We start from the raw sequence: 12,660 nt of genomic DNA on the forward strand, positions 1-12,660 counted from the left end.
CGGGTGGGGCGCGGCCGCCTCTACTCCTGACAGCGGGAGGCCCCGGGGGCGACGGGCGGGACCGGCCTCGCGCCCCGCTTGTGGGTAACGGCCGGAGCGGGACTGTGCGTTAAACGGTCAGCTCGCTCCAGGTGCACACCTACAGGGGGAGAGGAGTAGCCTCCGGGATGGAAGAAGTCCCTGTGACGGATACCCCCTCCCAGCCGTGGGACCCGGACAGGACAGCTGTGTGCTGCCAGCAGAGTGTCTCCAAAGTGTACAAGAAGGTGTAATAAAGAACGCATTGTTTTGTTCTCTTTTGTTGCTTGCTTTCTTAATTTGGACACCCGAAATCCACATTTTCCAAACTCTTCTCAACGTCAGCCAGGGGACCATCCTTCCTTTTTACCCAAAAGTTGGAATTCTCTCTTAATCTTACTGAGTTATGTGAGAAGCTTCAACTGATAGCTGCCAGCAGCACCGAGAGCACTTTGTATTCCCTTACGACTGGCCAGCCTGACAGCTTTGCTCAGTCACGTCCTATTTAAGGGTGGATTCACAGCAGAATTACTGTCACAGAATAAAATGAACACAAACACCATTTGCAGAAATAACAGTAGAACATCCACTACAACACACTTAAGGAGTTTTTTTTTTTAGAAGCACACCACGTACTTGAGTTTACATCAGATGGAGTCTGGAATCCCTTTGATCCAGCTATGTCTTCCCACATCCCATGCAGCCACGGCTAGTAGCTTTGCCCCAGTTGCTCTACATCTGCCAAGTGCCTCTGACTTTGCTGACTACTCAGTCCTCAAAATCTTGTTAGATTTTGACTCCTCTTAAGTCCTTGTACTCCAGCACTCGGGGCCGTGCCCACTGCCCTGGGCAGCTGTTCCCTGCCCACCGCCCTCTGGTGCAGACCCTGTCCCTAACCCCGCCCCCTCCCCTGACGCAGCTCCATGCCGTTCCCTCGGGCCCTGTCGCTGTCACACAGAGCAGAGCTCAGCGCTGCCCCTCCGCTCCCTGTGAGGAGCTGCAGCCGCCATCAGGCCTCCCCTCAGCTCCTCTGCTCTGGGCTGAGCACACCACGGGACCTCAGCTGCTCTCCATACACCTTGCCCTCCAGACCCTTCTGCATTTTCATAGCCCTCCCTTGGACACTCTCTAATAGCTTTATGTTCTTCTCATACTGTGGTATCCACACCTGCACCCAGCGCACAAAGTGAGGCCACACAGCACAGAGCAGAGTGGAACAACTCCTCCCCTCGCCTGATTGGCAGTGATGGGCCTGATGCACCTCAGGGTATGGTTGGTGCTCTGGGCTGCCAGGGTGCTCTGCCGACTCACATTCAATTTGCCATCAGCCGGAACCCCCACATTTCTTTCTGCAGGTCTGTTCTCCAGCCTCTCACCCCACTGTCTGTATATAGATCCAGGGTTGCCCCATCTCAGGTGCAAAATCCATCACTTACCATGTTAAACTTCATGTGGTTGATGATTGCCCAGTCCTGAAATTTGTCAAGATCTCTGTAAGGGAGTCAACAGGTCTTCCTAACTTACTATCATCCACAAACTTACTTAGTATAACGTCGAGCCCTGTATCCAAGTTACTAATGAAAACAAAGAGAACTGGCCCTAAAATCGAGCCTTTCAGAAGCCCACTAGTGACTTGCCACCAGCCTGATATAACCCAGTTTGCTACTATAACCCTTTATGCCAAACCTGTCAGCTGGTTCTTCGCCCACCACATTATGTTTTTGTCTAGCTATATACTGCACATTTGTTAAGAAAGATACTGTGAGAAACACAGTTCTTTACAGAAATAATCATCTAGTTCTGCTTGGCTAGCTAGCCAGGTGAACTTATAAAAGGAGATTAAGTTTGTCAGTCAGGTCTTTGCCATTGTCAACCCATGTTGTTAGTGATCAATGGCTGCATTGTTTTTCAGGTATTTTTCAGTATCTCCCGGAATAATCTTCTCTGTAATTTTGCCAGGCATTGGAGTGAGACCAACCATTCTGTAAACACCAGGATCTTCTTTCTTGCCCTTCTTGAAAACTGTGACAACATTTATCGGCTTCTGGTTGACTGGAACCCCTCCAGATTCCCAAGACCTTATCCTTTCTTGATATTTTCTTTGCTCTCTAGCACTTAGTTAATACTTCTTTCAGAAGAGCCCTGCAATCTAGCTTTCACTGTGTTCAGCTAAGTGCTGTGTTGTTCTGCACAAAGACCCAGCTCCCTTCTTTAAAAATATTATACTTCAGAAAAATTCCTACCTGGTAATTCCAGATCTTCCCACTCTCCCAATCCATTTAAAGCACAGAAGAAATACTTGCTTCTGGGTTCTTCAGCCATACCCTTCTGTATTCTCCCCTTTTTGTTGATACAGGTGTATTACATGAAAATTAGATATTTTTCCACCTGATGTCATTTGGTCAGCAAATTTTTGCAAGTCAGATGCTGAATTTCTCAAAACAGTTATTGTGGACCATCCGCATGCGACAATGCAAATCAAAGACTTTATCAGAATAATTCTCATGAAAGCCATAGCATTAGGACAGTTTTCCTCATGGTGTGGTAGGGTCTTTTAGCCGCGTGTGGGTTGCTTTGCTTTTTTGGGAGGGGAAGGGGGATGTTTTGTTTGTCATTTTTGCTTCAAAATAATAAGAAAAGTAATAATCCTAGTGCCTCTCTTAGCAGAAATGTGCAGTGTATGTGTTTTGATTGGTGTGGAACTGCGTTTTTAATGGATATTCAAGTACAGTTCCATTATCTGAAGAGTCCTAAAGATAAACAAAATCATTAGATGAGTGTGCTTCTGAACAGGTGCACTGTGAGAGGTGTCAGCCAGCTAACTGGAGTGGCATATGCTCCATACAGCTGTTGTACTGCTGGCCAGGCTGAGTGTTACAGGTGGGGCTTTGGAGCTGCTGGCATGCTTCCCACACAGTAGTGTTGTGAATTTGCCTTTCTGCAAGCTCAGATTTCCACTTCCAGAGTATACCAGTAGTTTTGGATACAGGTAGGCAATCGTTTTACCAGTATTCCCTTCCATCTGGTGACATGGACAAGCTTTGTGTAAATAGAGTTGAAGTAATGAACTTTTTGATAGCACTGGAGGGGGGGAAATAAAAGAAAAGGATAATATATTTTACCTGCGAGTATGTAAGTATCCAGAAAAAATACTAAATTCCCATCACTTCCTTTCATGATGAATAAGGATGCTTATTTTTCAACTGCTCAAAAGATCAATCCAATTGCTCTCTCTACTCACCTTTGCTATGAAGGAGTTCAGCCAAAGAGAGATCTCCTTTTGAACATCCGAATATTACGTAAGCCCAAACTTCTGGTTAAACGACATCAAAGCAATTAAAAAAAAAAAAAAAAGGGGGAAAAAAAAAAAAGATAATTTTCCCACTGCTCTCTGAGCATTTTCGGCATCTTTTCTAGGACAGATGAGGACAGCCCCCAGGAAGTCATTGTTGTGACTTCAGACATGGCTGAACTCCAGGTGGCAGGCAGAGAGCTGTAGTAATTTTAGTAAGTGTGACATTCACCGGGCAGAATGTGAAGTCCTGTTGCAATAACATACACATATTTATTTGCCCACACTACCCGTGCTGCTTTTTTGCCTACACTACTAGGAAGATCATATATTTCAGCAACTATGAGCCAGCATATTGGGAAGCCCTATGGATCTGCAGTGACTTTGTTCCTTTTCTTCCTCCTGGTGGGTGAGTACTAAAATGCCTTCCTTCATTAGAAGAAATACAGTTTATTCCTAGAGCTTGACTTGGAAGCTTCTCTTCCTTTTTTTTTCAGAAAGTCACTCTCCTCTGAGGGCTCCCTCAGGATGCAGGAAATCTATATCCAGTGTTGGGCGCATTAAAACATGTTTTTTAACACATTGCTTTTTAGTTAATATGTGTTTATGTCAATATGTGTTTGAATTTGACCCCCAGGATAGAATTCTTTCTGGAAATCTTTCCAGAAAGAGTAGGTTTGCCTGTCTTTTTCTAGAAGAAAGGTTGCGTGTCATCACTGTTAGAAGTTTTACTTCTATTTTTGGTTCTCTGATGTATTAGCAACCAGTTGTCTTCACAACGTAGTCACATCCACTTGTGAAGATCAATCTTAGTGCAGGGCAGAAATCATATAAATTGTGATAAGCTATGAACAGTCATTGATTGCTTAATCACAGACAACTGGGAACTGGTTAGAGCTTCTAAAGCACTCTTATGGTACCAGCAGAGTATGAAGTTGAGCTCTAAAGCCAACAAAACCACCCAAAATATGGTCATTCTGGGGCATGAGGATTTTTATGTGTTTTGGAAGTCCTGTTTGCCCTCTTCTCCATCTGTTGAGAGTGGACAAAGGAAAGGAGGCACAACAAGAAATGTTGTATTGTGCACTAACCTCCAGCCTCCATTTTGCTTCCTTGATGCTGTCAGCAGCTAGCAAGCAAAGCTTGCACAGCTGCTCTGGTGTACTCCAGGGAGCAAGGAGTAAGTCAGAGGTTTCAGGACTAGAAGAGAGAATGAGTATATTTTAATAACTTCTTTGTAATTCCTCCTCCTATCACCATACTTTGTGTATTTTGCAGTTACAGCCAAGATATGACCCTACATGGGAAAGTATGAACCTGTGGATTGCGTAAAGGGTAGGCTGGCAGATTAGTAGGTGCCCTGTTGTGACTGGAAAATGTGGAGCACGTTGTCACATTGCAGGAAGTTCCAGGGAGCTTTTACCCCTTTGGTTGAAAACTGGCCAAGAATTAATGACTTTATATTACAGTGACCTACTAGATCATCTAATCATTTTTCAAGATCTTGACAGGATCATTCATGCCATAGGTACTCTGCCTAGCTTAAGTGCTTTCACCAAAAAGCCTTGCATTTCTCTCCATGGGGGACTGAGTCCTATCACCCACTTGACAGGAAACCCACACATCATTCTGCTAATGAAGCAACCAACTTAAAAAGAGCTTTGAAGCAGACTCAACAAGGCATTTGGCATTAGTATACTGCCAGATGCCAATATGATGAAGGCATTGTGTATTTAAATACCAGTGAACTAGCATGTTCCTGATTTGCAACCTTACAAAAGAAAAACATAGAAAAAAGGTGGAAAAATAGAAGCTGTGCTGTGACCTCCTATTGAATCCGCCCAGAGCTGGGACTAAATGATAGAGCTTCCTCCTTTTTCATTCTGATTTTCCTAATTAAGCTGTAGGTTACCCGATATTTATTGAATCAAAGACGTGGGGTAAAACAGATGACAAGGTCAGTTTTTTTCGTAAGGGTAGTGTAAATAAAATTCATGATGAACAGAGGCACCATCACAGTGCATTGTTCCTGTACCGTTATGATCTCTTTAGCACTATCCCTGTGTCTAACTGGACAGGGAATATCTGGACCACAGATTACTCTGAATAGCTCCAGTGGGCTCACGGGTAAGATAATGCACAGACATGAGGATAATATTTCATCCAGTCTTTTTAATAAGGACTACTTGTTTTAAGGGACTCAGAACTACATTAGTGTTTGGGTTCCTGGTTCTCAGGCTGCAGTTGCCACTGATCAGTGATGCAGGTACAAGGCCAAAATTTCAATTTGACTTAAAAGCACAAAGCACCATACATCTCTGAAGTTTTCTCTTTCTTTTACTTGCACAAGTTGCTCAGACAGGTGTGTAGGTGATACCCTCCCTTAGGATTATGCCCTCCTAGCACACTAGGTCTGGCACACTGTGAGGTGAGCCAGGCTGAGGCATCCGCTGGTCCCATTCCTTTTCCCCTTATCTATTTGTAATGAACCCGAAACACTCAGAATATGGTTAAACTTAATTATTTGCTTTCCAACCACTCAGGAATTTGATAGTGTACTACTTTCATCTGTCTTCTCGCTCATGTTCATGCTTTGATCAACATCTGGAGCTGAAACCCATTCTTGACCAAAGGGTTTTGGAAACTGTTACTATCTCACAAAATCGCTCTGCTCCAGAAAATTTTCTTTCTTTTTTTTCTCTTCTGGGCCTAATGGGGTGGGGTTTCCTCACACAACTTATCATCTTATGTGGGCAGCTCTTGTGAGCCATTCTAGGAGAGAAGAAACATCACGTGTTGTTGCTACCAGATTTCTTAGCTAGCTTGTATTTTCTATATTTTTGGATCAGTGAGTGAACTGTTGTCCAATAACTAAACTGTGAATGCTGTACATCATCCTTTTATAAGGCACATAGAACAACAATGCCCTGCCTTCGGACAGAAATTGTCAGTCCTACTTTATGATTATACGAGTCATAAATGACAATAGCTACAAATACAAATGTAATTTCCTGCCCAACCGTGCCTGGAGGAGCCATTCAAGCAGTTCTCAAATCGACCATCAGTGGAGTTGGTTTTCCATTGCCTTGAGACACTTGTCACTGAAGTCTATTTTTTGTCACAGAGACTATTGTCATTGAGAAGCCCTAGCAGGCCCAGACAACAACATTCCACACCATTTTCATGGCAGTGAACAACTCCAGGTACTGGGGAATCCAGACCTTCACCTAGAATGGTCTGCAGTGTTCAGGAGGGAGGGCATTGACTTGAGTAAAAGAAAACAAAACAACAGAAAAAATTTTTTCAAAAAATTGGTTTGCATTTTTTCTTGGCTAATGCTGTTGGTTTATTGTTAAGAGTTTGTTTTTCCTTCTTTTTTGTTCCAGCTTGGGATTTGAGACAGCAACTATTCCTCCCATCTTCTCAGTCCAGGCTTGGTTCCAGAAATGAGACCTACTTGCATTGCTCCCAGCTCAAACCTGCTTGATACTATGATTAGCAGTTGTGTGAAAGAAGGCAGATTTAAATCTCTATTATGGGCATATCATCTATATTTTTATAAGAAAGAGCAGCAGGATAAAGTAATCCCTTCACAGAGAATAGATGTCAGCCAGTGACAGGAGTCCTCTTAATTAAAAACATGATAAAACAGCAGTGTCTTCAGGTGTGCCTTCTATGTGTTTCAGGATGTTGGTTGTCAAAATGGAGTTGGCTATTTCATATAGTGAGTGTTTTCACAACAGCTCAAAACTTGTACGTTGAAACCAACATGACGAAACTCACAGTAGCTCTAAGTTGTTGAAAAATAGTTACAGAAAGTGGACTGCCCAGGCAGAATAGCTTAACTAACTTCCAGCTAGGCAAACAAATAATCAAGTCCCATCTTTGTTCTTTCCTGCTGTATTTGTAAAATAGATGTATAATACATTTCAGTCAGCACCTCTCACCACCAGCTTCCCTTGGCTCACCAGTCCTATATTCCCCTCCCTTTAATTCTGCCTCTGACATCAGCTTTCTATATTCTCATACAGGCACTTCAGCAAGGACTTTATTTTCACACTTGTACCAAGCCTGCTGACTTCTCAATTTTGGCCTCTTTGAAAATCTTCTCTTCAAATTGATTAAACTTTGTCTTTAGGAATTACTGTGTTATAAAATCTTTGTGTCCTGTGAGAAAAGCATGTAACCATTCTAGAAAAACTCATTCACACCAGTATTTTCAGTATCAATACCTGCAGCATACTAAGATGCCATCCCCAATGGCTGATAGCATCGATTGGGAATTCAGTCCCTAACAAAGGAGATTTCTTCCTCTGGTCCCAAGATTTCCTATCTTAAAACTGGAAGTGCATGCTGAAACCCCTAAGAACTTCATGTTATGTTTTGGGATGCAGGCATTCAGGCACACACACGTTCACTGTACTTGTCAGAACAGAACTGCCTGTGTGTAATGGAACATACATTTCTTTCTGCACCTTGAAAACAGTTGAGATCCTGAGACATTTAAGAGTGAAAAGTGGGAGGTTAAAATTCCAGGCCAGAGTTCTGAATAAATTCTTTCATCCAAAGCCATTGGACAATGACAATAATGCTCCCCAAGTATAGCAGGAAATGAGGATCATTCATATCTGCACACATGAACATAATCTTAGCAGGAACCAGGGAAAGAAACACTACTGCCATAAGTGACTACCCTTAGGTCCTAATTCCAAAAGGCGTTCCTCTCCATGATCACGGCTCAGGAACAAACAGCTATTATCCTATTGCCTTCAACCCTCTTCTTTCTTCTCTTTTCTGATGCAGATGTCGGTGTTAGTGATGGAAACACAAGCAAAGAGAATGCAACTGTATCTCAAAGGAGAACACAGGCTCCACTGTTGACAACACCTGAGCCATGGCAATTTGAGCCATGGCAATTTTTCGTGAATCAAACACCAGCAAAGGAAAAAGCCAAAGAGGGTGAAACTCTGGTCTTGAACTGTCACTTTAAAGGCCCACAACATCCTTCCCGGACTGGTCTGTCAGTGAGGTGGTACAAAGAAGATGAAAAGGGACAGACAGACCTGATAGAAAGCAAAGTGACCATGTTGCCAAATAATTCTAGGGTTTTCATGAGCGGAGACTTGTCCCAGGGGATTGTCTCCCTGGTGATTCTCAATGTGACAACCAGTGACCACGGTATCTATTTCTGTGAGGTTACACAGAATGGATGGGTGATGAGAGGAGATGGGACAAAGCTGAGGATCAGGAGGGCTCTAGGTAATATTTGATGTTATTTGTATATTCTTTTTTCTCCCTCTTCCTCCTCCAAAACTAGTCTATGCATTTGCAGAAGGAGCGAAATTAGTCTGCTTGGTTTCTAGGACATATGGCCTAGTGTAATGGAATGCCCCACATAGTTGCATTTCTCATTATTTTTGTCAGGCTAGCTAATTTTGATTGGCTTGTTCCTAGAAACAATCAGACAAGTATTATTGTAACAAGGATCATTTACAAGTAAAAGGGAAGAAATAGTTCTGTCACTAGAATTAGTGAGTACTAAGAACAAAACTGTCGGAAAAGTTCTCTTGTGTACACATCTCTCTTTGTCAGAACCCCTCTGAGTGGCTGGTAACAGGATATCACCTCAGGAAACAGCTTCCAAGTCTTTTCTTTTGACATTACTTCTCTCCAACGCACTAATCTGCATATTCATTCCTTAACTCTGGATGACATAAGTAATCTCACAGTGAAGCACAAGGATCACGTTATATCAGTTCTGCTTAACTTCAGTCCCATTAAAATCAAAGTAGCTATAAAACTGCCGTGCTATATTTTCTTAGCATCACAAATATACACTAGGCATATTAAGTAGGGAGATAGCTTGTTTTGCCTTTATCAGTTGGAAATGTCAAAGCAGCTCTCCTTTTTATAAAGGCTAAACACATTTCAGTCCCAACAAATCAACACATCAAAAGGTTTATTATCTCATTATCTAACTAAAAAAAACTATCACCTCTGTGTCAAGAGCATATCATGCAAGTGCCATTTCCCCACTATTTATTATTAAAACTTCTAACTCACTGAGATTCACCAGGCCTTTGCCCTTTGGAGCCTGAATTCTTCCCTTACTAATTTTTACGTAACTACTGAATTTAAAACATGACTAACAAGGCAAGGTGTGCATGAGGACCTGATCATGTATCTTATGAGGTCTCCTACTGGCTTGATCTCATATTCTCTGTAGAGCATGTTACTATTGCATCTTCTCCCTGGTCAATGTAATTGCCTTTTTGTGTTCCTGAGAAGATGAAATGCATCATTTCTGCACTATACCTAAATTAAGGGGACAAGAGAACACGAGAAATATAACTCACAAATAAATGAATTGTGCCACAGATCAAGACTGCCCCCAATTTATCTAAAATAAAAAGGAGAAATTAGATGACAATGTTAAATTCTCCATTACATGAAGCAAATGACATATATTTTGAAGTGAAGAAAGCAATGGTTCTACAGCACCATTGTCCTTCCAATTCAACAAGCAGCCACAAAAATGAACTTCAACTGCAGGTGGGAAGAGGGGGCTGGATTTTTACTGATGAGCTACAGCTCACTCACTGGTGAGCAGCTGAGTGTGCATCTATTCAACAAGGTAGCAGAGAGTAGCAGCTTCTCCTGTGAATGGGTGAACAGATATTTGGAAATCTGTGCAATAGGTTTCATTTCTGGTTATGAATGGTGACTGGGCATGCAGCTATAGTTATTGGTGGGCCTGTCTTAAGCATATGCATGAAGACAAGGGTCATCAGAACAGTTGGATCTGTTCTGTACAGACTCTTGGTTCTTCTCAGTCTTGCCTGTGCAACTTGATGGTAGGTGTCCTGAGTTAGACTAATTAAGTGCTGATTAAAACTGATGAAAGATTTCAGGATTTGTCCTGTAGTCAATACATTAGCAACACTATCCATTTTTTCTTGTGAAGCTTAAATGCGACTAGTTTGACATATATCATGAACGCCTGATTATATTCTAACTGCAGATGAAACTGAAAGGCTTTAAATTATTCTTTTATTATCCTTCCTGGATGAGTTACCTGACACAATGGATACCACGGGGCAGTCACTTAAAATCTGATCAGATCAGTCTTTTGTGCCGTTGCCCAGCCAGTTCCCTCTCTCTACAAGTACACTCTTCCTCTAGCAGACTCTACACCACAGGGCAGGTGCTCCTCACAGTACATTCCATAATCCTTGTCAAAAACCACGCTCATGTGCTAACCTAACCAATGGCTCTTCCCAAATCACCCTTCAGCTTGAACAAATAACAAAGGTAGAATTCCAGTGTGCATCTCAGAGAAAATGGGATAATTCTATCCCTACCGTGTTCCCAAAGAACAACAAATAAAAGAAAGGACTGCAGCAGAGCTCTGCACACCTTCTGATGCTGTTTCATAACAGTACTTGACTGTTAAGGGAAACTGTCCTATCACTAATTCCCCAGAAAACATAGCAGCTTCCTACCAAGGAATGAAAAAAATCAACTCCACTGTGCAATATGTTGTCTCCTGTCTGGAAGCCAGCAATGTCATGTCAGGCAAGACATCTGTGTAATCAATACCATAGTAAGTAGCTTCCCTATTGACACTGCAGAAATTGTGCTAGCTGCATTGCATTTGCTTGCCTGAAAGACACCTTACATTGCTCTCTGCCTTTTTTTTGTCCCTCAGGCTTGTTTGGTATAGAAGAATCTATTGGAACAATCATCGGGGTTGTGGCAGCTGGTATTGGAGGCCTAGGAGTTCTGATTATCATTTTAACCCCACAGCTAAGGAGATGCATCCTCTGCATGAAACGAGGCTCTCAACAAGGTATGGAGCACAAAACAAAATCTGGCATAACTTGCTAGAAAGTTACTTGCTTCCAAAGATACCTTTTTAAACTTAGGTTGGAATTGGAATTAGACATTTACTTACCACTAGCCAGAGGTCACCCGAGGAGAGTTTGGTGTACCCAAAAGCTTACCTATATTTTCCAGGTCTGTCATCTGGTCTAATAATAGTAAGCTGGCACCAAAGGCTGGATTTCAAAACAATTTTAGTTCCCTTTTGTGCAACCCAAGGTGTGGTCTGCATTTAAGAACGAGCTCAGCTCACTGGAAACTTTGCTAAACGGGACTCTCGAAAAACTCATTTTTATTTTCTCTTTTCCCAACGCTAAAAAATCGGATTCAACCTGCTGAAAACAAACCAAACCGAGGCACAAAAGCCACGCAGAGCTGCGCTCGCTTCTCACTGGAGCGCTGCCGCCCTCTGATGGCCGTTGTAGTGGAGACGGGGACACAGGCGCGGCCAGGAGCTCCGCTCCCTCTTCCCCCAGCCTTACTGAGCACAGCGTAGTCCACTTCTGCCCACACAGCATCAGCCCTTTGCAAAAGCACTGAGAGAACGGAGTTCACAACACACTGCCTTGCCAGACTGCCTTGGGAGAGTTTGCTGTGCTGTACTAACCCGGTATCACTGCTCTTTCTTTTTCTTCTTACTCAGCATAGCTTGATCTGCAGAGCTACAGGAAACACCAGAAGCTGCAAAGGCTAAACACAAAGTAATTTATGATGCCCTGTAAGCCAAAAAGGAAGCTCTAGATGTAATAAAAGCTTTTGCCTCAGCACATGTTGTCTTTGGCATTTTCAATATGTTTATTTTCCCACAGCCTTGACAGCCACAGTGGCATATTCAACAGCTGTCAAGAGCAAAACAACCTTTTTAAAAGGAATTTGTACTGTTATCTACTGAAGGCCTACTCAATCTAGCCACCTATCTCTTTGTCTGGGCTCTGATGGGATAGTTCGGATCTTTCCCTACAATTACATATTATCTCAAAAGTACTCTAAGTTTGCCAGCACTGCTTCAAAACGAACAGAATGAAGGCTTCCATATGCTAACACCTGCCCAGAGGCATCCCTGTTTACCTGCCCAGAATATGTGACTTCTGGGGTGTTCTCATCTCCCTAGGAACTTTCCCATCTTGGTGCAGAGGCTCTTGTCCTGTTGGCTTGCTTCAGCCTACAATTCTGCAACAAAGAGGCAAAGGATCACTTGAACGCTACCTCATGCTGAAAAAATGGGGTTTAGTTTTAGTCTTCAACAGGAAACACAGTGTTCATATATAAACCTTAAGGAAGAGATAAATAAGGTTTGCTTGGTGTAAATAATGTTCTCTACAGCCTCAGTCTCCTGACATGACAGTAATTGGTCCCCAGGAGGTCAGTGGCACGGGACTGTGCCAATAAGTGCACAGCACAGCTGCACATCAGTGACTGAAGCATGCACATGTGACATGTGAGGAACATGCTCTTTTTCACAGTGTAGG

General features: G+C 42.7%; 1 protein-coding gene across 2 annotated transcripts; it reads left to right on the forward strand.

Moving 5' to 3' along the window:
• The first annotated feature begins 3,490 nt into the window (after window positions 1-3,490).
• On the forward strand, window positions 3,491-11,958 carry LOC100550424 (uncharacterized). Of its 2 annotated transcripts, none has more exons than XM_085237676.1 (4): window positions 3,491-3,719; window positions 8,114-8,569; window positions 11,019-11,159; window positions 11,840-11,958. In XM_085237676.1, the coding sequence occupies exons 1-4, from the start codon at window positions 3,653-3,655 to the stop codon at window positions 11,842-11,844; spliced, it is 669 nt and encodes a 222-aa protein (XP_085093802.1). In that variant the 5' UTR covers window positions 3,491-3,652; the 3' UTR covers window positions 11,845-11,958. The 2 variants fall into 2 exon arrangements, with proteins under 2 accessions (XP_085093802.1, XP_003202785.2); XM_003202737.5 differs by having other exon boundaries at window positions 3,492-3,719; window positions 11,835-11,958.
• Window positions 11,959-12,660: the final 702 nt, after the last annotated feature.

This window comes from Meleagris gallopavo, chromosome 1 (genome assembly GCF_905368555.1).
Source record: "Meleagris gallopavo chromosome 1, MGAL_WU_HG_1.1, whole genome shotgun sequence".
NCBI lineage: Eukaryota > Metazoa > Chordata > Aves > Galliformes > Phasianidae > Meleagris > Meleagris gallopavo.